This window comes from Canis aureus, chromosome 22 (genome assembly GCF_053574225.1).
Source record: "Canis aureus isolate CA01 chromosome 22, VMU_Caureus_v.1.0, whole genome shotgun sequence".
Classification (NCBI taxonomy): Eukaryota; Metazoa; Chordata; class Mammalia; order Carnivora; family Canidae; genus Canis; species Canis aureus.
Window position 1 is genome coordinate 486,824 of NC_135632.1, and position 27,861 is coordinate 514,684.

At 41.5% G+C, this 27,861-nt stretch overlaps 1 protein-coding gene and 1 long non-coding RNA gene across 29 annotated transcripts in view; one reads left to right on the plus strand and one right to left on the minus strand.

The window, feature by feature from the left end:
• The window catches only part of OPA1 (OPA1 mitochondrial dynamin like GTPase), an 86,366-nt gene extending 62,012 nt beyond the window's left edge, over window positions 1-24,354 (minus strand). Inside the window, exons 1-9 of one of the 10 annotated variants that reach the window (XM_077864543.1) lie at window positions 24,198-24,333; window positions 23,568-23,785; window positions 20,267-20,324; window positions 16,614-16,932; window positions 15,862-15,958; window positions 14,048-14,155; window positions 13,495-13,548; window positions 12,775-12,842; window positions 4,070-4,180 (exon numbers count right to left, since the gene is read on the minus strand). In XM_077864543.1, coding sequence (XP_077720669.1) covers window positions 4,070-4,180; window positions 12,775-12,842; window positions 13,495-13,548; window positions 14,048-14,155; window positions 15,862-15,958; window positions 16,614-16,932; window positions 20,267-20,324; window positions 23,568-23,785; window positions 24,198-24,229 — 1,065 coding nt within the window. In that variant the 5' untranslated portion in view covers window positions 24,230-24,333. Of the gene's footprint in view, window positions 1-4,069; window positions 4,183-12,773; window positions 12,843-13,494; window positions 13,549-14,047; window positions 14,156-15,861; window positions 15,959-16,613; window positions 16,933-20,266; window positions 20,325-23,567; window positions 23,786-24,197 lie in introns of those variants that run through there. The other 9 variants (XM_077864542.1, XM_077864544.1, XM_077864545.1 and 6 more) reach the window with 9 other exon arrangements.
• A 160-nt stretch (window positions 24,355-24,514) lies between these two features.
• Window positions 24,515-27,861, plus strand: part of LOC144293624 (uncharacterized) — a 29,143-nt gene continuing 25,796 nt past the window's right edge. For 7 of the 19 annotated variants that reach the window (XR_013360804.1, XR_013360806.1, XR_013360802.1 and 4 more), the window contains exon 1: window positions 24,515-24,721. This is a non-coding gene — a long non-coding RNA (uncharacterized LOC144293624). The remainder of the gene's footprint in view (window positions 24,722-27,861) is intronic. The other 12 variants (XR_013360798.1, XR_013360803.1, XR_013360795.1 and 9 more) reach the window with 6 other exon arrangements.

Below are 27,861 nucleotides of genomic sequence, written 5' to 3' on the forward strand. Positions count from 1 at the left end.
CATAAAACAAAAAAATAGGATAAAATTTATAGCTATTGTGGAAACTACTCCCAATTGCTATTAATGTTAATAGTTCTAAGATGAAATATCCAAAAACAACAAAGAACTTTACTGCATTAACAGGCTCTAGTCAGAGTGTAATTCTAAATATAAAACACAATGATCAATTTCAATTAAAATGATGTTATTTATGACAAGTCCATGTAACTGTGCTTTGACTCCCTGATGAGGAAGACAGAAGTTGTCGTACTCTGTCTTTCAAAATAATTGTCTAATTTCTGATAATCAAAATTCATAAATATGAATTTATTTCATAGGAGACAAAACTCAAGGTAAAATTCATGGAAGTCCTGTTCACTTTCATTCAATGGCTATTTAAGCAATCAAGACATCATGGTATCAAATATATATGAAAAATATTTAAATGATTTGTGGTAGATATTAATAACTCTTGTCCACACAATAAAGATATTCTGAGGTTTTAATTCCTATTTCCAAATACTTTCTCAAAGTATTCCCTAAACTTCTTTTAAATAAAAATGACAAACCATATGTAAATATTATTTTTTCCCTAAAAGTCTATACCTAAAAATCTCCAAATGATTCAGTAATTAGAAAAAATATAAAAAAATTCTGTATTACTGTTTTCTCATTCTTGTATAGCAAGCAGACACAGAGAGCAGCTTTCTCATTTGTGTAAAATGGACAAGAATTACTAATAGTCTTCTAAAATGTAAGGAAACAAGCAAGTTGGGAAGGCTCCAACAACCTGAAGAACAAAATCTTGAAGACCGATGAAGAAATAAACAACTCATTGTTTTCACATGGCATGCCATCATACTCTAATAATGTGGTCATAAATATTTTGCTATGTAGATTAAATTCCCAATTCATTTTAAAAGGTAACTGTGTTCCATTAAGTACTCATCTGATTGCAGCTAAATTGAGATGAAATATATAAGCAGTATTAGTTTTGAATGTGAATATTTAATGATTTCATGCAATATATTCTAAATTATAATAGAAAATGCAATAGTACTCTACATATGGGACAATAATTAAGAACGTAATACAATTACACAAAAAATGCTTACTGCAAGCCAAGGTCTAGAGAAGGTTAACTTGGTAGTTTGGTAAAATAAAAAGGGTATATGTAAAGTTAAAATGTTACAAAGTTATTAGACTTTTGCAATTACATAATTTATACTAATATTAGTATTTAGTAATGATGACTATTAAGATTTTTATAATTTGGATTTTAGGAGTATTTATTAGATTTATCATTTGCCCTTCCGGCACAAGTGTTAGGCATAACTCATGCATAGTTTTATTATTATGCTTCCTATCTGCTCAGTTTAATGGAACATCAAAATTAGCATTCTATTATAAGACAGGTATTGTGGTGGAGTCAAGAATCAGACCTTGGTATCTTTTCTGGGAAACAAGATGAAAACCTTTACATTTACAAAGTAAATATTAAAGATAATGAGAAGATACTTTTACATATTTTCTTAAGGGAATAGCACATGTGATTTTTCATCTGTCACTTATTCAATAACTTAACTAGCAGTCTGAGTATATTTAATGTTGATGCACTTCACTGGTAAAGTTCTGCTACTTACGACAAGAGTTAAATTCTTGTCCTGTTGTTCAATATATTCAGTTTGCATTATAAAATTAATTAAAACTCACCCTGACAGAAATGGGTATCAATGGTCTTGAAACCAGAGCTTTTCTACAATTCCAGGGCTGTGAAACTGATGGAGAAAGAGCGGAATCCTCCGCAGAAACAAGCTAAAGCTGAAAGAGAAAAACCTTTACTAGCTCCTCACAAAACCAAGCCCGAGTGTTATATTTTAAGTATTTCTTCCTACTGAGCTATTGCGGCCATTCTGAAATACCGAGATACATAGGTAAAGGACTCATAAACATTGCCATTTATGTGTAGTATTCATAGAAGGCAAAACTACCAAAGGCAGTTTGAATTGACTGTCTCTGCATGAGCTATAGGGACAGTTTATTAGCTGCTACTAGTAAGATATAAAAAAATGATAGCCTACTCAACATTTTCAAGAAGGTAAGGGAGGAAGAATGATTAAAAAACAACAAAAAGCTGTGGTTTTGTACCTCAAGAAAACCTCAAATGCCTGGAGGAATGATACAAATCTCACGATTTAGGATGCAGATCATGAGGACAGTGAAGGGCAGAAAAGTCATCTGCGTACCCACTACGGGGAGGAACGGGGGAAGATACAGTAAGGAAATGATCTTTAAAGACAGTCAAGGGAATGATGTCATTATAGAAGAGTGTGAATTGTTTTTGAAATTCCATTTACTTTCACACGGGGTAACTCCAGAGTGGGCCAGACTGTCTGGTGCTCTACTAAGTAGGCCTCAATAAACTAAACAGATGGAGGTGCAGGTCTGTTGGCTGCTATTTTACAAATGGAGAAAATGAAGAATAAAAGGGTTACATGGATCTGATGACATCAGAGATAGAAATCAGCTCTAAATCTGAAAATACTCTAGTAAAATAGGTCTGCTAACCTTGGGCAATGTAGAAAATGAACATTATTCACTACTAATATCCTTTAAATCATCCGATTCAAAAGTATATTGATAATCTTAAGCCATATCTTAGAATAGCAGATCTGTGGGACTCATTTCAAATTATTTTACCATTTATGAAAAAACAAGAACTTGTAACTGGAGCTTTTCATATTTCTAACTAACATACCAAACATAGTTCCTTCTTCTTTCTGTAACAAAGCTAAGGAATAGATGGCTTAGCTTAAGCATACAATTTGTTAGAATATTTAAATAGCACTTCAACGACATACAGAACAGAGAATGCTAAAGCACCATCTAAAATAGGCCCTTTCTTGGTTTAATACATCTACTTGAACTTAATCAAATAGAAAAATAACTTATTTTCGATTTCCACCCATGTTGTTCATTTTCTGAAAGCTAATATCTAGGAGTTGATTCCACAGCCATGGAATTGAGAAAAGCCAGGAAGGGGCACTGAAAAGACAAATGGAAACCGTAAGGAGTATGCTCAAGTACTACCCATCACCAAATGAGGTAAGGTTAGGAAGCAACATTACTGCATTAAATCATCGTCTGCGATACTGGTTGACTTCAAACCAGACCTACAGGAAGCTAATGAAATGGCTGGATCTCTTTTCCTGACTAAAATTTGTAGACGATTTTAAAACTTTCCTGATCTAATATATGTCACCTAATTTAATTAAGCTCATGTCAAGATCTCAGAATGTAACTTTAAAGCCGTTATGTTCATTTTGACATAAGTCTCTTCAGAACATTAACCTTGGGATCTACACCGTGGGATCATCTAACAGCCAAAAGCATATTTTCAAGGACTTCTTGATTATACCTATAAACAAATATTTATATGGGTTTATGCCAACTTTTATTAGAAGCTGTTCCTTAGCACCCTGAATTATATCAAATTGCCAACATCACTCCTTCAGTAGTCCACGGTAAAAATGTATTTGTGTTGACTTCACTGATAATTGTAGAAAAACTTAATCAATGAGTTTATCAGGATGTATAAGAATAATTCTGTGCAAAATTTATACCAAAATAATATTCTTCTGTAAGAAATAGTCATGTTTTCGTTGATCCATTTTACTAAAACAAGTATATTTCATTCTTTAGTAATTTAAATAGTGGTCGTCCACAGCAATCCTTTACACTTTAGGAATGAAAACTTGGGAGAACCATAGACAAGCTGGCTACAAACTGAGGGTGACTCAATACAATAACCAGATCAAGCAAACCACAATTCAGGATTCTTCTCCAAATACAAATCCATGGACCCTCACAGGGAATCTCAGGTTCAGAATATAAATCCCTTTTTTAATATTTTGGGTTTACTTATCCACTCCAACAAAGTTACATATTTGTATTATATATCTTTCATATTTTTACTGTCAAAAATAATTTTTCATAACTAAAGTCCATGAATGGATTAAGGTGACATGATCTTGGTAGAAATGGCTGATTAGTGTGAACACATCAGTAGCCCCCTTAAACCATCCATCACCTTGCGCTTCTGTTGGGCATAGCTCGTGCTATATTGGCCAGCGGCTCTGCGGGCTTCCTCTTCATGCTCTTGAATTTGCTGTTGTAAGAGAATGAGCTCACCAAGCAGACCCTGCCGTGAGTTTACAATGAGGAGAAGAGGAAAATCGGGGAGGAGAACAATGTTAAACCAAAGGGCACAAGCAAGGAAAAGATGTAAGTCAGGGAGGAATGGATAGCTTATAACAAAAATGGAAACGTGTCTATGTACCTTTAGAGCCACTATGTAATAGGGCTCATACCACATTTCCATTTTCCCCTCAGTAAAATCAGATGCCTCAGAAATATAAAACAGCAGAGTTTAAAAAGTGAAAAGCAATGATTCTGTCTGCTGACTAAAACGAGCCAGATACATATTAAATTACAGTAAAACCTAGACTAACTGGAATCCTCGAGGGAAGTGGCATTGTAGTTAACAACTTATTACTTGAAACCTTACTTTTGAATAGCCAACAGGAACTAATGTATGCTCCTGGCTTGATACAAAAGGGGGAAAAAAATCTTTTAATTCTCAACCATAATTTTCACAAGACTGAATGGGGTATACGTAATAGCTTATCTAATAATTATTATTAAGTATTTTTTCCTTGATACCTAATGACTTCAGTTAAGGATTAGAGCTCCTCAAAACCATTAAGTTTCCAAGCATCAAGTTAATTATGGCTTTACATTAATTCATATATTCTACATGCTTACACAATAAGCTTATCTGACAAAAATTTAGGATTCTCTTTTTTGCAAATTAAAAGACAATGTTGGGGCATCGTTTTAACTTTATACAGCATAAAAGTAGTTTGAGTTTTCACTTTTTATGAGCTGTTTTGATATTCAGTTTAAAAATGGCCTCTACAAACAGAAGAATGTATCAATTACTAAAGCAAAAGCACTCTAAAAGAACATAACTGAGATTTGGAGGTAATACAGTTATCATGAAAATTTAAAATGAAACAAAACCTAGTTTGGATCTATGTACAACACAATCACTATTCCTATGTTTAAAATTCATTTCATTAATAATCATGAAATGTTAACTGGTGCAATTTTTATCATAATGTATTCACATGTGGCATGGTACGTGTAATTTTCAATACGTGTAATTGCACAGTATTTGTAATTGCTGGCCTATTAGATGACAAATCTCAGGAGATGTGGGAGAAAAGACAACTAAGAATTGACAATGATACAAGCTTAATATTTTTTTCAATTAGGCACCCTAGAAGAGGTAACATTCTAACGAAAGAGGTCACTATTTAAATCTGCACAAGAACAATGTTCTGGGTGAACAATGGGCTCAAATTTTACCACATTATAGAAAGAGCTAGGAAAACTAATACTCATTAAAATAATCTAAATTGGCAGTTTCAAATAGCTTCAGAGCTTTTTAAAATTATTGCCTAAAACATTGTATTTTATATAAGACAACTAAAAAACTAAAAGTTTCCTAAAATGCTGGTTAACGTTACATTCAAATTTTAATTAACAGACTCATGTAGAGGCTTAATAATTTACTTTTATAACCCAAAGACTTCTATAAATAAAAGTTTTCCTTAAAAGAAGTAAATACAAACAGAAAAGCCAATATAATACTAAAGCATCTTAAATTAAGGGCAAGTATTAGCATATAATTTGTGAGATTTTTGTCTGATTCTTAGATTTAATACATTAGGCTATGCCAACAATAATGAAACTGACTTACTATAAATCAAAGGATGAAACTAGTTGATATTTCTGTATGACAAGTGAGAGAACATCAACATGATAGGTAACATAACTGAACTGTCATCATCTGTTTCCAAATTCAACAGCACAAAACACATTTATAAAAACCTGTGGTTATCCATAAGGTAGATCTTGTGAGTAATTTTATGGCAATAGATAGATCTATCAAAGAAAGACAATGTCAACTGACTACTCTCACTGTCCTCATCATTCCCCTAATATCTGTCACTTTTTCATTTTTTATATCATTGTTTTTCATAAAGCAGAAAGAAGAGTAATCCAACTTATTTTTATTAGTTATTTACTACAGTTACTTCTCATATCCAGTGTTTAGATATCTCAAAACAACACCCTTTTAAAGGTTTCTTGTGCTGGCTTGCATAGCCGCGTACCTGTGCTTTAATTAACATATCACCAGTACTCTCATTTATAACATCAAAGCAGTGAGCAAATATTCCACATTTCTTAACTGTGCTAGTCTATCAGGCACAGGATTCCTTTTTACTTTTGAGTTAAACACCCTTCCCTAATCTATTGCTTGTATCTATATACAAATTGTACAGTAAATACTTAATAATCTATTACATTATAAGCAAACACCCTCTTTCTAGTGACACCTCACTTTCCTTCCAAGTCTGTTACTGAAGCACTGCTATGTGAAGATAGTTGAAATTAACTGTTACCTCCTGAAAAAAGTAGGAAGAAAACAAGAATTAGACACAGAAAAAACTATTTACACTATACTACATGACTAAAGGAGGTTACCTTTTATTCAATTTTGGGCATCAAATCTCACCCTAACTGTAATTTTTGAGCTAAGGCCATGTAGAATAAGAAGGGAAAGAAATGTGACTACTGTACAAGACACATTCCTTAAATGGACAAAATACATTTTGTTCAATAAATATTTTCCCAAGCTCAGACATTTTTCCCTCGAGAAACAGCATGTAATTATGTTAAAATCGCATACATTATATATAAAACATAATTGTAAATAACAAGTTATTGTGAACTACAGATGATACACTCTCTAAACAGCTAGTTATTGTCAATTTCACACCACAACTCTCACAGTCTAATGGTATTTCTACAGTATTGTCAGATTTTTAAAAAATTGTATGTTAGACCAAGAAATCAGGCATAACTCCAAAAACCAAAATATCAGCTGAAAATGCAAAAACCTGAAAGTTAGAGTTTGAAAGGAAAGATTATAAATAATTTTAAAACTAGAAGTCATTCGTATGGGAGTACATTTAAAATACTGTATTTGCAACAGCATTTTAAAAACTCAAAGCAGAACTAGGCCCTTATTCTGTTTATTCACACACCTAGCACCTAGAATAAGCCCTGACATTTGAGATGTGTTACAGCTGACACTTAAAGTAGGGCTTGGCACATGTTTGTTCTTTGAATGAATCAAACTGTGACCTGACCTATTTTTACCTAATGATGCACGTCTAGTTTCTAGTATAAAATCCAAATCGGTGGGTGCCTGGGTGGCTTAGTCAGTTAAGTGTCTGCCTTCATCTCAGGTCATGATCCCAAGGTCCTGGGATCAAACCCCACATCAGGCTTCCAGCTCAGTGGAGACCCTGCTTTTCCCTTTCCTTCTGACTCCCAGCTTGTGTGCTCTCTCGCTCGCTCGCTCACTCTACCTCAAATAAATAAAATCTTTACCCCCAAAAAAATATATCCAAATTTGGGTTTCTAAAAAAAAATGTGTATTCTGTAAATAAGCTATACATCAGCCCCATAAACTATTTTCCCATTTTTCATAATCCCCAGAACAGACTCCACAGAAATTAAGGGGAGGAAATGAATCAAATAATGTTAATAGGCAATTAACTTACTCAGTAATTAAAAATGTAAGGTAATAATCATCATCATCACCCTCATAGCCAATATTTGTTCAGTTTTATGATGTGCAGATCTTGTGCTAAAGGGCTATACACAATTTTCAAAACAACCCTATCAAGTAGGAATTCCCCCTTTTACAGAAGAGGAAATCAGCAACTCAGAGTATGATCTTGTCCAAACAAGGTCACATAGCTCAGGAAGCAGGAGGGGCAGGATCTGAGTGACTACAAAGTCTGTACCAACACCATCCTGTTGGCAAGATGGTCTATTTACAAAGTGGCCCTGACTCCATCAAGTTTACTCCACATTTCAAAGGAGAAAATGGTAATACTACAATATATCCGAAGGCATATCTGAATTACTAAGAGGATGGGCGGGCTGAGTAGTCCACAGAGACCTTAGGGCCTACAAAGCTAAAATATTCACTACCTAGCCCTTTAAGGAAGAGTGTGACAACTGGTGCCGTATTAATTTTAAAAGTAACTTGGGTCCAGAAAAGAACTTCATGAAATTGGAGACTTCCTTCCTCTCCCATTCAAAAAATACTGTTGGCATTAAACTAGTTTTCAAAATTTGAATAATTCTATTTGATTAGCTAAAAATAACTATTTTTTAAAATTTTTCCCCTCCTAGTAATACATAACTTTGCTCAAAGTATTTATGGTCAACAGAAAAATGTTTATTAGTGGGTATCAGAAGGAAATATGTCTTTCCATTTGGATTATTTAACCTGCTTCTGTTCAGAAATATCATTTCCAATTTTACTACTTGGATAATTTCTACAACTGATAATCTTAAGAGATGAACATATCAATCTACCAATAGTTATTATCATTGTCCCAATTCCTACCAAATCCCTTCTAAATTTTTTCCAAAAAACAGTATTATGTATATATACTTAATGTTTCTTAAATGACATGAAAGTACAGTGTGCTTATAAAGGAATAAGATAAGATTGCCTATTTTGCCATTCTACTTTTCTCCATGCAGATCTTCCCTCTTCTCTTCTCGGATCCCTCTGCTTCCCAACTACTACACCCAAAGACGTTAAGTGGGTTGGCTTCCCGGCTAAGATTCTAACCTAGTACAGTTGCCAGTTAGCTGTTCAGGAAACTTAAGTTTACTGATCTGTGGTGACTCCATGATGTTGGTCGTGGGAATTTCATTTTGCCAGTTACAACATTATTTGTTGCATGAGGAATCCCAGAAACGTAAATCGTACTTAAGCAACTCTGCTTCATTACAGTTTAGAACACGAAGCGTAGGTACTACTTTTCACACATCCTTCTTTTTTTTTTTTTTTTAATTTATTTATTTATGAGAGAGAGAGAGAGAGAGAGAGAGGCAGAGACACAGGCAGAGGGAGAAGCAGGCTCCACGCAGGGAGCCCGATGTGGGACTCGATCCCAGGTCTCCAGGATCGCGCCCTGGGCAGAAGGTGGCACTAAACCGCTGAGCCACCCAGGCTGCCCTACTTTCACATTCTCATTCTCCTCAGTAGTTGCCAAATATCAAAGATCAGCAGAAATTCACATGTGATCACAGTGAAGAGACATATAAAATTTGTGGCCTACTTGCTGGCATTGATGAAATTTATTTCAATTAGCCTCTCTTTTACTGTGTTAAATCAATCAGTTTTGCCAACAGTATAGTATTATCCCAGGTGTTCTGAGGAAAGAGATTTCATGATAGAAAGAATGCAAGCCAAAATAAATAATATTTCAGCTGGCAGCTTTTCAGTGCTAAGAGTATAATTAATGGTACTAAAATAGTCAGAAGGCTTTATGAAGGGGACAATAGTGTGAGGCTTGAAAAATAAGAAGAAATCTGACAGAAAAGGGAAGAAAAATTTCAGCTGGAAGATACAAGAGAAGTAAAGCCACAAAATTAAGAATTAGAATAACGTGTGAAAAGGAAAAACATTAATTATTGTCTAATAATTATACTTAAAACAGTAATATTACTCTTCATGATTTGGACTTTTAAAAGATCCTTCAAATATCTTCTATAAGTTATAAATGTGCTTGTAACCTTCAGAATAACCATGCTGCTTACTTCTGTGAGATGTTTATGACCAATCAGAAAGATGAGAAAACAAAAGCACAGATAATAAAACGTCTCATTTAGCAAATTAGTTTTCACTAGAACAGACAATCTTACTGAATCCTAACGGAGATTCACTAAGTTGTCTTGTCACCTATCTGTGTCATGATTGATATACAGAAATCTGCAGATTTACAGATTATTCACTAAAATAGACTTATTACTTCAATTCTCAATTTGTCTTCAGGTGGTTCTGAAAGTCTCCAGGTCTCAAGGATTTTATTCAGTTCACATCAAGGGCTCTTTCTAATATTTTTCTTCAGTGGATACAAATTTTAAAATTTGATTAACAGCATTTACTGAAAAGTGGTTTCAATATTTTTCCATTTTTTAAATTTATTGAAAGTATTATCAGAACTTCTGGTCAACATGATGTAAATAACTACTGTCCATAAACCGAATGGATATAAATCTAAGTAAAATCAAAGAAACTTGATATTTAGTTAGCCTGAGCAGCATTATTCAGAAATATATGCTTTTAGAGCTTTTTGTAGACATTTTGTAGACCTCAGTTACAACTTTCCAGAGTACCCAAAATTCTAGGGACTCCAGAATAGGTAATCAGTTCATTGTATTATCCACTCTGTCCAACTCAGGTCAGTCTAACATTTATGCTTTCTCAACTCCGTCATTTTCACTTCAGTTCACTTTGAAAGGTCCTAATTGTGCCTCTATTTGCCAGCACTTCTCCAGATGTGTGTGTGTTTTTTTTTAATTTACTTATTTATTTTAGAGGGAGAGAAGTGGGGGAGGGGGTGAGAGAGAGTGACCACAAACATGCACAAGTGCAAGAGCTCCCCGGCATGAGCAGGGGATGGGGCAGAGGGGAAGCTGACTCCCTGCTGAACCGGGAACCTAAAGCAAGCCTCCATCATCAGATGGGAAGATCATGACCCAAGTCAAAACCAAGAGTCAGATGCTCAACAGACCGAGCCATCCAGGTACCCCTGTGTTCTTTTATTAGAAAGGACAAATCTCTTTTTAATTCTAGTTAGAGAAATGTTTTTAATTTATTACTATTTTTTAAAAATCAGATTCACCTTTACTTTTCTATTTCTAGCATAAGTCTGGCCAGAAATTTTGGTACAAACCTGACAACCATTAAGTTAAGGCATGATTGCTTCAAACTCTGAAAAGCATTTCCGATCTGGGGCTCTCGCAAGTTAGAGTATTTACAGGTAAGAGCCAAGCCTTGAAACACGAAATGTAGCACAGTAACAGAATTTAAAACCACTAGTTGAGGCTGGAAATACTATTCCTGTAAATTCTTATACTAGCATTTGTTACAATCTAATTTAGACTGTAATGAAAGCAGCTTAATTACAACTCCAGATTTAGTAACAGTAATTGCTGAGTTTTTAATGAGAAAGATAATCATCATAAATTATGAAAGTTATAAGGAAATAGTAGATGAGGACATTTACCTCCAAGCAAAGTAAATTATAAAACAAACCAATAAATTTACTTTTATGTCTATTATGTAAAATAACATCTGAGAATGTGATTATATTCCCAGGTATCCATTCTCCTGTACTGCAATGCTCCTGATCACTTACCAATTATTCATTAAGCATCTTAGCAGGATTTTAAGGAGATTATCTGAGTTAGACCCTGAAACAGGTTTTTCACTCGCCAGAGTAATCCTAGGCCATACCAGAGAACAGCAGAGATGCCGACCTCCCTAACTGATCTAGGCAACAAGACATCTTGTCGCTCGAAAACCACACTACTAATCCTGCAGGAGAGTTTCCTTCTCCCTCATGAGATGAGCTTTTCTCCGCACATTAAGTCTACCTGCATTAAGGGCCAAGGCCTTGCCTCAAAATAAGCTTTGCATAATAGGCTAATTGCTATTCAAATTTTTCTCCTCAGTAGCATGAGCACCCCTTTGGTTAAAATGTCAATGGAAAAGGTATCAAACAAGATCAAGTTAAAAGGCAAATACACTTACACACATGCACACATATGCACACATATTTTAAAATGTTTTCTCCAAAAGATCTAGTTAAAAGGCCAGAGGAAAGTCTTTTGAAATACTAGAATTTAAACCTGGAATATCACGTAAAAGTTCAAAGTTAAAGGACAGGAGACAGATGGAAATTTGTGCATAGGAATTATTTTCTTTCCACTTTCTAAATAAACATAAATTATTTCCCTTCAGTTTATAAAAACCGTAATAACCTTCAATATAAAAGCTATATACTCCACATTTAATTTTAAAATGTTCATGGAGTATTTTTCATGTATCTATTTGTCCAGATTTTTTTTTTCAGAAAAACTTTCAAGGAATCAGTTATGCTACCAATTCCAAAAGATGAATAAAATGAAGACTAAGAGAATGTCAGGTTAACATATGAATATAAATAAAGAGCAATGCATATGTTATTTTAAATCAGCAATTCTCCCAAAACTTTCGTATGAATTTTAACACAAATATTGAAATTGACATAACTGAAATAAGTTCATATATAACTGTTCACTATTAATGTAACAGGTTCAATTTATTCCCTAATAACCCATTTCCTAGTCCCTTAATATTTTCCCTAAGTGTATGCCATGAAACATCAGTCCCTAGAATATATTTCATGGAAAAAGGGTTATGTTGCTAAATAAATCTGGACAACTCTGTACACTTTGACTTCTCCTGGGATTCACAATGTATACAAGTATATTAAGGTCTGAGAAGTCCTAGGGAAAAGAAAAGCCTGCTTGTTTTACTTAATCAGCTTTTCCTATACATATTAAACAATAATGCCCTTTGTTGAAAACAATCCTTCTAACTAATATTTTACAGAACACATTTGAAGGAAATGGGCTCTCCAAGAACTGTCACATAGTATCTCCACTTTGCACCAAGATTAAAAATACCTCTACTTAGATGCTTTTATATTTGCTCCTCAGATGTTACTGTTTTCAAATCTTCCAGGTAGGTAAAAACTGTTTTCTCTTTCAAGACTACCTATGTGAAGAATTCTCCTTTATACTTACCTTTCTATAATGCTTGTCACTTTCAGATCCGTGATCTGTTGCTCTAAATGCTGTTTCTCCAGGTGAACCTTAAAGATAAATATGCAGTCCTTTAAATTCTCCATCACTGCCAACGGCCCAAATTCAACTTATGTCTAGTTAATTTAAAGGCAAATGATTTTTAGAGCAAAAATCACTTTTTTGAAAATTAAAAGCTATTCTTATTTTAAGGAATATATTGGTAACTTATGCAAAAAAAAAAACCTTTTAAATATTATAGGACATGTTTAAAATATCACTGAAAATTACAATTTAAAAAAAAGACAATCTTTGATAAGGATTATCTTCCATGAGAGTACTTACAGTTCAGCCATTTACCACTGCCATTACAGACTACATAGTAACAAGATAAATTTAAATATCAACTGTGACAGGACAGATGAGACAAACTAAAATTACTTTTCATTTCAATTATCAGAAATAATCATATCAATTTTAAGAAAGTATTTTGGTTAAGCAAACTTTCTAATAGTTTTAATTATAGATACGTATTTAGGAATTTTAGTTTTACTGCAAAATGATTATTTTCACCTGTACGATAAGGAATTTGCCCAATATTGTTCTGGAGTTTTAAAATTCAGCATAAGCAGCATAAATTTGGTCTGCAATTTTATTTGCAACTAGTTTATTAGCAGCATTTAAAAGGCATGTTAAGGTCAGCAAAAATGTCTGTTTACACACCTAACAAGAGAAGTAGGTCAGAAGCTCCTATGACTTCACTAACCAATTTGTGACCTGTGAAAAATCAGCAAAAGGGGAAATAGAAATGTAAAATTTGACAGGAATGAGCAAACAAATACGTCTGAGATCTCAGAGTTATATAATGATGGGGCATGAATTGGGCAAATATGCCAGATTAACCTCAGTATATTCTACTCATTATTGTCCATCATAGTTAAATTTGTTTTAAAATCACCAAATTGGTTCTAAGCAATTATGAAAAGCAAGCACATAGGAAGTCTCATCTACCTGTCAGGAACAAGAGATATTTTTTTCCCCTCACTGACTAAAGCCAGGCATGTTCATGCTCTTACAAATTTTCATTTTGTTGCACTAACCAAAATTTAAAACCACTGAGCAACAAAACTTTGTGCACGCTTCTTTCAAAAATCTGTTTTTCATTTGTATTAAATGTTTTCACTTAAAAGATAGGAATCAACACATGAATACATCTCAGTATTTTTCCTCTGGGGTTTCTGAAACTTTAAGTGAAATCAAACAGGATCTTCCTTACCTGTGGTGAAAAAGTCCTTCAATAAGCTGAGGCTCTCGACAATCTTATCAAAGTCAGGTGCCAATTTTGCAAGGTCCTCTGAATTAGGAAGTGCTTTTCTAATTTTCTCTGGAGAAGATGGAAAAAAAAATTCACAAAATAAGAATTTCACTATTAAAACAATGATAAAATTTAAATAATCATCATGTATAAAGTTAAAATACAACTGCTACATGTATTTAAAACAATGCCTAGCTCTAAGAATATTCCATAAGCCATGAAATTTGTTTAAAAAGACTCATCAAATGTCTGCCTTATATGGACACTTTTGATCTATAAGTTAAATGCCTGGACTCAGAAGCACTATATTAACACTGTATTGGAATCAGAAGTATTTTTAAGGAGAAAGTCACAACAAAGAGGCCAAGAATCAAAAAAAAGAAAAAAAAAAGAGAGAAATGCCTCTTGTCACACCTGGCTCAAACTCAAAGAAAGTAATGAAAACTCAGTCCAAGTTCAAAAACAGAATTCCAATACTTTTGTCTGTCCTTTCACAGACTCTCAGAAAATTCACACTTGTTACTATTTGGAAATAACTAAGAGCCTAAGGCAAGCTGTGGTTTTATTTTTGCTAGCTTTATTTATAAAATGGTCAAGGTACGTAGTTTTGATTACAAACACTCAATAATTTTGTCAAAGTTTGGTACAGCTTTACAGTATCTTCTGAATTAGGATGAGCTTTTCTTAATTTTCTCTGCAGAAGACCAAAGCACAAATATTCTCAAAATAGGAATATGTGTCAGCTATTATTCTAAGTGCTGTAAAAAGCATTCACCAGCTCAACCTTCATAGCAACCCTACAAAAAAGTTATCATCAACTCCACTTTACAGGGTGAGGAACTGAGGCACTGAGGTTAAGTATCTGGATGTGCACACAGAGCAAAGTGGGGAGTCAGGCTTCAAGCCTGGCCAGTCCAGCTTCAGGATCCAGACCTTCACGCCCACACTGCGGCACTCGCAAATTCATCAAGGTAAAAGGCTCTCCTCACGAACATCAGAAAAATACTGAAGGAGTGCTGCAAATTCCGGCAGGTTCCTCTGTCAATGCAGCACGGTTTTATCTTTGGGAAAATGATATCACTGAAGTACATAGATTAATTCCACTCCCATACACACTAAAGTTTTAGGAAAGTCTAAAAAAAGAGACTGAGGAAAATAATTTCACTCAAAAAAAATTTACTTAAATCACAACTTAATCTTGGCAATCAGAACTATCAAATACATTTTTTTTCTCACATACCTGTTACAGAACGAGGAGAACAGTGACTGTCTATGGGGAGAAATTACTACGCACACTAGCAGGCATTTAGGGACCTGGTTACAAAAAGTAGAAGTAACCAAGGGATCTAGTTAGCCAGTTAGGGGGGTCACAGTGCATCTGTCCTGGGTAACAGCATACAACACTGAAAGTGACGTCTCGCAAGGCTGTTTAGCTGACAAATTTGTTAGGTAGCAAAAGATAAGAAACCAAAGTGTGTGTTCACTATGGCTATATAATTTTTAAAAAGGAAACTAAAATGTTAACCACACACACAGACTAGCTACAATTAAAAGAAAATGTCCATAAGGATAATGGCGGCTATGTGAGAGTGATGGGCGAGGGTGTTATTTTCTTTTTCCTACCAATTTTTTTTGGGGGGATACTCTATTACTTTAATCATTCAAATAAAACTGCTACATAGTAAGCTCATGAGTGAAGAAACTATCTCAATAACACTATTTCTATTTCCCAAAGACACAAACAAGAAACGCGTTTTAATGTTGATTATACAAACCTAAATCGATATACTCGTCAATCTCCCATACAATGTCAGGCACAATCCATTTATAGTCACTCAGGTCAGGTATCATATCTTTCCACTGATCAAAAGTCTAAAAGAAAAGAAAGTGTGCCGATCAAATGTTCTGAATCTCAAACAAAAATAAAGAAAAACCACCTTAGTTTATCTAATCAAAACACGCTGATCTGTTAAGAACGATGCATTATGTTAAAAAATTTTAGAAACAAAGTAGCCTCAGCTCTTCTAAAAATAAATTAGCAGGCAAGCATATACAATATGTAAATCTTCCTTTATGAAATACAGAAAGTGTAAAAATTCAGAAGATAGTCTTATTTCAAACAGGTTTCATGATTTGGCTTTCAACAATACTGTGGAATAGAAGGCAAACTAGGGGTCAGGACACGTTGCCTTTGCTCCTGAAGCGGCCACAGAGTGGGAGTGCTGGCATGCCACCTACTTTCCTGTCTGAGCTACTAAGTGGCACGCTGAAAATCAGATCCCGGTGACCGCACCCCAGCCCAGTGCTCCTTCCACTAGGCCGTTCTCATCATCTGTAAATATAACCAACATGCAAAGAGCATTTCCCTATTAGCACCATTGAAACAATATATACACGGTAGAGATACACAAGACATTCTTAAACATCTAATTACCTTCTACTGTACTTAAAGAAAAGGGATTTGTGCTATAAAATCTTCAAATAATCATGCTAAAATAACCGAAAGAAGAGGGGAAATCAGACTCACCTTTTTGGCTGTATAGCCACCGCCAACAGCAGATCCTAGGATGAGATACCGCAGTTTTAAGAGTCTTGCAGCTAATCTGGCTGGCCAAAAATTCCTGCGTGGCTGGTAGCCATATTTAATTGGAGAAAGTTTCAATTTACGTAATGGAAGGTTAGTTAAAGAAGAGAACTGATGAAATGATGTCCTGAATTGGGGTCTTTGAAGCTTTAAGGTAGGATGATGAGAATGATAAATACTTCGTGAAACCAGATGCAGTTTTTGTAGCGGTAAAGTTCCTTGGACTCCAGAGCTACGTTTCACTAAGGAGTGGCACACCTCACTGAAAAAGAGAAGGAGCATGCGACCAAGATGAGACTGGGCAACAGTGCAAAGGAAACGGCAGAAGAAGAGCAATATCCCAAGAGAAAACACACACGTGTGCATGTGCCCAACCTGGTGTCCTAGCACACCTCACATCTCGAGGGCATTTAGCACGTGCCCCAGACCCTGCTGCAGCGTGGGCCGCCTCCTTGAGTCCTGCTCAAAGTCCTACAATGAAGACCCTCGTACTCCCTCCATTCTACCAACGAGGGGAAGGGGGCACGCACACATAAGTAACCTGCCCACGTCTACACTGATACAAGGATTCAAACTCAGGCAGTGGGACTGCAGAGCCTGCCCTCCCGTTTGCTATCTGTGGGCTACAATCCCGATCCAGGGAATTGAAGCTGAAAAAGAAAAAGGGCGGAGACTTCATTTATTAACTGCTATTCACTGTCAGTAAAATCAGAAACAAAGTGAACGCAAACCTGCTTTTAAGCACAAAAATTCCAACAACTTGGGGATCCCTGGGTGGCGCAGTGGTTTAGCGCCTGCCTTTGACCCAGGGTGTGATCCTGGAGTCCCGGGATCGAGTCCCACGTCGGGCTCCCTGCATGGAGCCTGCTTCTCCCCCTGTGTCTCCACCTCTCTCTCTCTCTGTGTGTCTCTCATGAATAAATAAATAAAATCTTTAAGGAAAAAAAAAATTCCAGCAATTTAGAATAGCTCTTCTTTGGCCTGTCCCCTAGGTTTCGGGGTCCTGAGCTAGCCCAAGTTAAGGAAAAATCACGAATATATAAGGCCCCTGGCTGAAAGTTTTTGAGTAAGATTAATTAAGCAGTAATAAAAGAAGATACTAAGGGCCACGTGCTACAACCTGAACATGTGTCTCACCCAAATCTATATACGGAAGCCTAACTCCCAACATGACGTATCTGGCGGTAAGGCGTGGGGGGTAGTGTGCTTTCCGTGGGTCATGGACGCGGAGCCCCGGGCTGGGCCTGCGCCCGGGTACGGAGGCGAGCAGCACAGCTCTCTCCCTGCGTGTCACGGAGGACACGAAGTTGCCCCGCTATGGACCAGGACGCAAGTCGTCACCAGACCCCACGACGCCGGCACCTGCATCCAGGAGCTCGGCCTCGGGAACTGGGAGGACTGAGTGCCCACGGCCGGCGCCGTGCGCTCCTGGCGATCGGGGCAGCGACGAGGCACTCTGCATCAGCTGCGCAGGGGCAAGGAAGGTGCTGGAGGGAGGTGGCGGCTCGAGGACGGACGGGGGCAGACATGGGCACGAGGGCAAGGAGGACGGGGCACTCCTGAGCTTTCGGCGGGCACCAACGCTACCACCCAGGGACAGAAACCGAGCAAGGGCCAGATCGGGGTGGGGGGGGAGCCCACGGCTCCACGACATGCAGCTCAAAGGTCGTTCAGCTCCGTCCCGACAGCCGCTCAGTGTCTTGAGCCGGATGAACTTTGGTTCCTTTATCGTTTCACGGCTTACCTCTCTGCAACCAAGAGATATTACGACCTCCACAGCCTCAGTTTTTCAATCTGTTAAAATGGGGTAAGAGCTGCACCAGAGCTCCTGTCCGTGATCTCTAATTCGAGTACCCTGTCAGGCCACCTCGCCTTCCCTACGCCGCCTCTGAGCCCACTGGAACCACCAAGTCAGGGACACTTCTACCTTCCTCTACCTGTCAGTCTCTATCTCCCTACCTGCCCACTTAGCCACCTTCTAAGTTCCCCGATTCATAGTTGCAATGACTCTTTTGCAGATACCGTAAAGTCACTTGCCCTCTGGCTTTTTGTCACACTTGTCTGGCAAAATGCAAATCCTAGATGACCCTAACTATCATCTATGGCTGCAGCAAGGGAACGAAGCACTGCTGGGGAGAGCTGCAGCCGCTGGACGGACAGACATCTCACCTGGCCCCCCAGGGACACCCGACAATCTAACTTTATCAGCTCACCCTTCCCCCTTCTGCCAGGACCGTTTCAGATGCTCTCCACCCTCCTCCACGCTCCCACGTCTCCCCACACTGCCTACCATTCTCCAGAGAAAATGGAAGCATTAGAAGGAGACGCACCGTTGCCTCCCCATGGCGTCTGCACCCACCCTCCTCTAGCCCCCCCACCCAGGTTACAGTAAGTACTCCTCCTCCCTTCAAAGGCAAATCTTCCTCCATTTCCCCTGAATTCTTCCTGCCTTTTCAGGACTCACTAGTCAAGTATCTCTCTATTTAAAGAGACAAAAAAAAAAAAAAAAGAAAAAAAAGCCCTGGTTCCCTGCTCTCGCTATTCTATTAAAAGCCAAACCAACCTGATTTCTGTTTGTATCACTTCAGTGAAACAGCCCTTACTGAGTGCCCTGACGCCTTCCAATGGGCGTGTGTTTTTTCAATTCTCATTTTTTCTCTCTCAGCAGTATCTGACACCCCCTCCTTGGAACTCCCTCTACACTGGCAGCAGCTAGCTTTACTCCTACTCACTGGCCACTCTTTTTCAGGCAGCTCCTCCCCAGCTACCTTTTTTTTTTTTTTTAAGAGAGAAAAAGAGACAGAAAGAGAGCCCACAGCATGGAGGGTGGGGCAGAGGGTGAGAGAGAATCCCAAGCCGACTCCTGAGCGAGTGAGGAGCCCAATAGGGCCTTGATCCTAGGACCAGGAGATCTCCACCCCACTGGAAATCAAGAGTCAGATGCTCAACCAACTGAGCCACCCAGATGCCCCTCCCCAACTACTTTTTAAATGTTGGGAGTTGGGCAGCCCCGGTGGCTCAGCGGTTTAGCGCCGTCTTCAGCCCAGGGCGTGATCCTGGAGACCCGAGATCAAGTCCCACGTCGGGCTCCCTGCATGGAGCCTGCTCCCCGCTCTGCCTGTGTCTCTGCCTCTCTCTCTGTCTCTCTCTCTCTCTCTCTGTCTCTGTCTCTCATGAATAGATAAATAAAATCTTAAAATAAAATGTTGGGAGTTCATGGGACTAGAAGTAAAGTCATTTCTCATCCTCCCACTCTTCCTGGACAATCTTATCCATGCCCATTTCCTCAATGAACATCTACATACCCAGGTTTCTCAAAACTTGTATGTCTAATACAAATGGTTAAGTTCCAGATCCTTGTGTCCAACTGCCTACTGAACGTCACTCCTTAGATAGCAAAAAAGTGTCCAAATCCATGGTATCTTTCTGCCTCCCCCCACCCCCGGGAAATGGCACAAATACCTGTCCAGGCGCATAAGCCACCAACTTGGGGCTCATCCTTGAAACCTTCCTCATCCTCAAGTGCTGTTACTTGTACCTGCAACATCCATCCTGAATCTTTGATTTCTTCCATCTTCTCTACCCCCGTTCCTTACCTGGATGCTGGAACAGTCTCAACTGAGGTGTTTTCCGCAGCACGACCAGGCCACTCTCCTGAAATGTAAATCTGATCGCTGTCACTCACCTGCATAAACCTCCTCAGTGTCTCCTCCTACCCTCCTCACTCAGGGCCTTGATACCCACTGTGCTTGCACAGACTCTTCTACCTACTTAACTCCCGTTACTCACAAATGGGTTCACCTCTGCATTCCCTCCTCTCCCGGAACCAACATGCTAATTCGAGGGCCCTGCTACAGTTCTTAGCTCCCCCATACTTTTTGTTCAATGCACATAAAATTGGTATTATGTAATAGTGTAATGATTGGATTTATGTAATAGTGTAATGATTGGATTAATATTTGTCTCTACCATAAACTGAAACCTTCATAAGGCCAGTGGAGTCTTGTCTGTCTTGCTTATCCTTGTATTTCTAAAGCCTAGTCCGGTGCTTCACAAGTAGTAGACAGTTAATACATTTGCTGGATGAACATATGTTATTGGGGAGAAGAGCCAAAACAAAACAAAACAAAAAGTGAGAGAACCCAGCAATGACATAGAGTCAGTGCTCAGTAAATGTCATTTCAACATTAACTACACTAAATTCTACTAATGTATCAACGAATAGCTCTCTATCCCTTTTTGCTACCTATAGCAAAAAGTTGTTTGCTTTTATTAAAGAAAAAATGTATATATTAAATACATATATATATTCAAACAGATAAACTCCAGCCCCAAGTAGTCCTGTTGCTAAGATTCTAATACAATTTTTTTTTAATTAAACATGTCTTTAAGAGTTTAATAAATGTTAAAAAGGAATGCAAAGAAATTAAAGCTGTAATTGTCGATTAACAAAATGAATAGCAACACTAGAAAATGTACTGAGGAAATTCTTGGGAACTTAGAACATAAAGAAAAATGGTAGAAACCGTGAGGAAAAAATTTACGTGACTCAGGGAAGTGGTATCCAAAGTGGGGATGTGTGTGGAATGCATTCCATAGGATACATAAAATGACTCTCTGGGACTCAGGAACAAAGTACCAAAGCTTCTAAAAAAAAGTACTTAAAAAAAAAAAGTTTTGTTTTTTTTTTTTGTATCTTATTCTTCAAATTATGTTAGGGTAGAATTACGATGTAGTACAGAGATACCATATATAATTTAAGAATAAGTGTGTATATACACATATTATGACACATGCTTACTTTAAAAAAAAAACCCATATGAGAAGTACAGATTGTATTTTGCAAATCATGGACATACAGGATCAATCTGAGAAGACCAGTTCTGTCTAACAGGAGTCTAAAAACAAAAAGAAGAGGAAAAGTGAAAGGAAGAAAATAAGTAAGAAAAACTTCCCAGAACTGAAGAAAAATATCTCTTTAACAGAAAGCCCCACTGAGTAACAAGCCAGATTTGGGGTGAAGGTGGAAGTGGGGGGGACCACACCTGGACAGAGCCTCGAGAAATTAAAGATAAGGCCAAGACCCTGAAAGCTTCCATGCAGAGAAAAACAGGATACCTACAAACACACAAACATCAGATTGTCCTGAGGGTCTGTATTAGTAACAAAGGATGCTGGGGGGGGGGGGGGGGGAATGTAGCAATGCCTTTACCGTTCTGAAGGAAGAGGATTTGCAATATAGACTTCTATACTTGGCCAAACTAAAAATCAGTGTGATGCACAGCAAACCACCGCCCCGTCACTCCCAGACTCACGTGCTCTCTGTCCTCTACCAACTCTTGACCTATACACCATTGCCTAATACGAATTCTTTTTTTCAACATATTCACACAAATAGTTATTGCACCTAAATGAATGTTAGTCACTGATCTCCTTACATGTCAAAAACTGTTTTGACCCAACACGTCTGAGAACAGGACTCTAAATGTACTCCTTCATAGCAAACATACGGAAGAAACACAGCAAAGGACAAATTCCGGAGCTTGAGGCTCCTGACCTTCCACATCTCTACTTCTGCAGTAGCCGGACTGCGCTGTGCACAGAAACACTTCCAGGCTATGACTCTATGGGGTCCCTGGTAACATCAACGATTTAGCCCAACGGCACCCACCTGAATAGACGAGTACCAGGTACTGATCAGTCTGTTGTTAAGCTCAAATCTTAAAAGTTTTCCTCCATATCTCAATTGTTCCAATGAAGTGTGCTATTTCCTGCAAAGTCTCTTCCCTTTTTATTTAAGTAAAACTACATGATGTCTCTCCAGGAAACAGTGAGGGGTAGAAATAAAAAGGTAAAAAGTAATAATAATAATAATAATAATTTACTGCAGTATCAAGGGCTGTGGCTTTACTCAGAAACTCAAATTTAGGGCAGCCCCGGTGGCTCAGCGGTTTAGTGCCACCTTTGGCCCAGGGCCTGATCCTGGAGACCCGGGTTTGAGTCACACGTCAGGTTCCCTGCAGGGAGCCTGCTTCTCCCTCTGCCTCTGTCCTGCCTGTCTCTCTGTGTCTCTCATGAATAAATAAAATCTTTAAAAAAAAGAAAGAAAAGAAAAGAAACTCAAATTCTATAAAATGACAAATAATTATGCTGGGCAGCCTCAGTGGCTCAGTGGTGGAGCATCTGCCGTCAGCCCAGGGCGTGACCCTGGGGTCCCGGGATCCAGTCCCACGTAGGGCTCTGTGTGTGGAGCCTGCTTCTCCCTCTTTCTCTCTCTCTCTCTCTACCATGAATAAATAAAATCTTTAAAAAAAAAGAAATAAATAAACTCAAATTTCATAAAATGACAAATAATTATGCTGGGCAGCCTCAGTGGCTCAGTGGTGCAGCATCTGCCTTCAGCCCAGGGCGTGACCCCGGGGTCCTGGGATCGAGTCTCACGTCCGGCTCCCAGCACGGAGCCTGCTTCTCCCTCTCTCTCTCTCTACCATGAATAAATAAATAAAATCTTTAAAAAAAAAAGAAGAAAGAAATAAACTCAAATTCCATAAAATGACAAATAATTATGCTGGGCAGCCTCAGTGGCTCAGTGGTGCAGCATCTGCCTTCATCCCGGGTCGTGACCCTGGGGGTCCCGGGATCCAGTCCCACATCAGGCTCCCAGCACGGAGCCTGCTTCTCCCTCTGCCTGCGTCTCTCTCTCTCTACCATGAATAAATAAATAAAATCTTAAAAACAAAACAAAACAAAAAAACAATAACAATAATCATGCAATCATTCTGACTACGACTATTGGAGGTCGCCCGGTTCCAGATTCCGACTCAAACGAACCTTCATTAAAAAAAAAAAAAAAACCAAAAAAAATGCACTCCACTCCCTATGCAAAGCGTAAGTTACCTGCATCCCTCAAGCATCCCTTAAACAAGCTTCCGAAAGAAGTTCCAGGCAGGCGGCGGGAGGCGGATTCCGGAAAGGCAGGCCCTGCCGAGCTCCCCGGCTGCACAGGCACGCGCGGGAGGCCGCCGCGACGGGGAAGCCTGCAAGCGCCGGCGGCAGAGACGCGGCCCGCGCGGAGGTAGCGGTGATGGGAGTGCGACGGTGTGCACGTTTGCATCCTAATGCAAGGTGCAAAGAAAAAGGGTTTCTTTCTTTTTTTTTTTTTTTTTTTCATGCTCAGGACCAGGGCAGGCCCGGGCAGCACGGCGCAGCCAGGTCCCCGCTCGGCGCCGAGGGCCGCGGTGCAGCGGGGCCGCCGCCCGCGAGGTCCCCCGGGCTGGCTCGGGCAGACGCAGGGAGAGGAGCCCGGGCACCTGCCGCGGCGGCGGGGGCGGCGGCGGGGGCGGCGGCGGGGGCGGGGCGGGGCGCGGCGGCGGCAGGGACGCGAGGCGCGGAGGGGCCGGGGTCCCCGGGGCGGGGGGGGCGGTCAGCCCAGCGCGGGCTCCGGCACGACGCGGCCTCCAAGCCCCGGGCGCAGGCCGGAGGCGGCGGGGACGCGGCGCGGCTTCCCGGGCGGGAGCCCGCACTTACCAGGCCACGGCGGCCCGCCGCAGTCGCCACATCCCGCCGGCGAGGACTTCCCGCGGGCGCTCGGCCGTCCGCCCCCGCCCGGCCCGGCTCCGGGCGCGACCGAGACGCAGCCGCCGGCAGCAAGGGCACCGAGCAGCCGCTGCGGGCCTCCCAATGGCGCGCCGACTTCCGGGGGCGCCCGCCCGGCACCCGTACGCCGTCCGGCAGGGACACGGGCCCCCGCGGCTGCTCCCGCGGCCGCGGCACAAACGGGCCGCGCCGGGCCTGCAGCGGAAACGGAAACGGACACGGACACGGACGCCTTCCGCGGCGCACCGCTCTCCCGCGCGGCTTCCGGGACGGACCGAGGGGACCCGCGGCCGCGGGAGGGAGGGCGTCGGGCGGGGACGCGGGCGCCGACCCCCCCACCCCGGGCCGGTGAGCGACCCCGAGACGCGCAGGCGCAGGGGCGGGGCCGCGCTCGTCCGGCGCTGGCCGCGTCGTGGGAGCGGGAGCAGCGGGCGCCCGGCTCGGACCTTCCGCAGGTCAGACCGCGCGGGGGCGGGGTGGGGCGGGGCGGGGTCGGGGGCGGGGTCGGGCCCGCCGTGCGGCTGCGCTGAGCCGGGCGTGGGCAGCGCCGTCAACTAGAGAACACAGTCCGCCCCTTCGTTCTTTCCGTTTGACATTTGCTCCCGCTGCCCTGTTGAAATGGTTCGTGTCAAAGCCCCCCCCCCCCCCCCCGGCCCCTGGACCTCGGCGGGAGATGCTCCCCGTCCTCCCGGTGCTCCTCCCCCATCCCTGGGGGTCACGGGGGTCGGGTCTCAGATGCGCCCCCCGCCCGCCCCTGGACCTCGGCGGGAGATGCTCCCGTCCTCCCGGTGCTCCTCCCCCAACCCTGCGGGTCACAGGGGTCGGGTCTCAGATGCGCCCCCCGCCCGCCCCTGGACCTCGGCGGGAGATGCTCCCCGTCCTCCCGGTGCTCCTCCCCCAACCCTGGGGGTCACGGGGGTCGGGTCTCAGATGCGCCCCCCGCCCGCCCCTGGACCTCGGCGGGAGATGCTCCCGTCCTCCCGGTGCTCCTCCCCCAACCCTGGGGGTCACGGGGGTCGGGTCTCAGATGCGCCCCCCGCCCGCCCCTGGACCTCGGCGGGAGATGCTCCCGTCCTCCCGGTGCTCCTCCCCATCCCTACGGGTCACGGGGGTCGGGTCTCAGATGCGCCCCCCGCCCGCCCCTGGACCTCGGCGGGAGATGCTCCCGTCCTCCCGGTGCTCCTCCCCCAACCCTGGGGGTCACGGGGGTCGGGTCTCAGATGCGCCCCCCGCCCGCCCCTGGACCTCGGCGGGAGATGCTCCCGTCCTCCCGGTGCTCCTCCCCATCCCTACGGGTCACGGGGGTCGGGTCTCAGATGCGCCCCCCGCCCGCCCCTGGACCTCGGCGGGAGATGCTCCCGTCCTCCCGGTGCTCCTCCCCCAACCCTGGGGGTCACGGGGGTCGGGTCTCAGATGCGCCCCCCGCCCGCCCCTGGACCTCGGCGGGAGGTGCTCTCCGTCCTCCCGGTGCTCCTCCCCCAACCCTGGGGGGTCGAGGGGGGGCTCGGGTCTCAGATGCGCCCCTTCCCGCCGCCTCCGCTCCGACCCCAGGCCATCGGAATCCGCTCTCGGACTCCAAACACGGTTCCCCCTGCACTCCGGTGTTTTACGAGGAAGCTGGGGAAAGCGATGTGACCCACAGAGGTGATGCAGTCGACGACTGGCCTGACCTGGACCAGAACCCAGGGGCCTGGCGCGCTCCTCCCCTCGAGGGCCCCCCCCTTCCTTTTCTCCCTTAATCGTCAGGACCCTGAATCTGTAACCTTCCATTCACAGCCGTTGGTCGTGAACTCCCCAGATGCCCCACTCTGGCCATCCATTCTCTTTATCATTTTTACTGCAGTGACTGTTTTTAATGGCAGGTGCGGACAGAAACTTGCTCAACTGACCTGTGCAAACTGTAGCTTTTCCCGGGACTGCAGAGTTGTGCAAAAATTCCTTGTTTGGGCAGCCGGGGTGGCTCCGCCGTGGAGCGCCTGCCTTGGGCCCAGGGTGTGACCAGGGGTCCCTCCAGGGAGCCTGCCTCTCCCTCTGCCTGTGTCTCCGTGTGTCTCTCATGAATAAATAGATAAAATCTTTAAAAGAATATTCCTTTGCTACTGTTACTTCTCAGTTGTTTTAGAAAACATTAGAGAAATCAAATAGTAGCAACCCCTTTCATATATGGGTTACCTTTACATTCCACAAAACCCTTTTTTTTTCTTACAATTCTACTCCTAGGTGCCTAGTCTACTGAATCATCCCCACATGTGCAGAAACACATGCATGATGTTTATTTTTGCTTTGTATGAAAGAGTGAAGGATTGGAGTCAACATTGTTAAAAGACAAACAGGCATAATAAAAATTCTAAACATTTATGTGGTCAAAATTGATTTGAATTAAGCAGCGCCAGAAGTGGTTAGGAGTGCTCCGCCACCCAGAGCAAAGGACAAGACTTCTATAGGGAAGACAGGGAAGCAAAGGCAAGGAAATCATTTGATTGGCTATAGCTTACCTGATTGCCTTATTTGAAAAAGTCTAGTTGACTGTGATTGGTTGCCTTAGATACTGCTTTCTTTCTTTCTTTTTTTATTTAAATGCAATTATACAACATATAGTAGTACATCCTTAGATTGAGATGTAGAGTTCAGTAATTCATCGACATTTTTTTTTAAGACTTTATTTATTTCGGGCAGCCCCGGTGGTGCAGCGGTTTAGCGCCACCTGCAGCCCAGGGTGTGGTTCTGGAGACCGTGGATCGAGTCCCACATCAGGCTCTGTGCGTGGAGCCTGCTTCTCCCTCGGCCTGGGTCTCCGCCTCTCTCTCTCTGAAGAAATAAATGTCTCTCATGAAGAAATAAATAAAATCTGAGGCACCCAAGTGCCTGGGATTGAGCCCGATGCAGGACTCAATCCCAGGACCCCAAGGTGACGCCCTGACCCAGAGGCAGATGCTCAACCACTGAGCCACCCAGGCGTCCCCCTCCCCTCCCATCAGCATTGCTTTCTTAAGTTTTGGTTTACTTAGTAGGCTGCCAAGACATTAGAACCAAGTTGGTTCGTATATTCAGTCTATTCCCAACATAATCCCCGCAGACATATACTGTAGAAATTAAAATATTTGGGGATCCCTGGGTGGCTCAGCCGTTTGGCGCCTGCCTTTAGCCCGGGGCGCGATCCTGTAGTCCCAGGATCGAGTACCCTGTCCGGCTCCCGGCATGGAGCCTGCTTCTCCTTCTGCCTGTGTCTCTACCTGTCTCTCTCTATCATGAATAAATCTTTAAAAAAAAAAAAAAAAAAGAAATTAAAATATTCTAAAATTTAGATAGAAATGCAAAGTGCCTAGAATGTTCAAAACAACAAAACTAGAGTATTTATGGCCATCTGACTTCAAGACTTAGTATTATAATCAAGAGAGTATAGTATCAAAGTAAGAACAACTAACTCAAGAGCCCAAAATAGATGATTCAGAAATAGATCTCTGTGCAGTCAATCGGTTTTTGACAAAAGCACAAAGCAATTCAGTAAAGATAGAAATCTTTTTAAGAAATGATGCTAGAGGGATCCCTGGGTGGCGCAGCGGTTTGGCGCCTGTCTTTGGCCCAGGGCGCGATC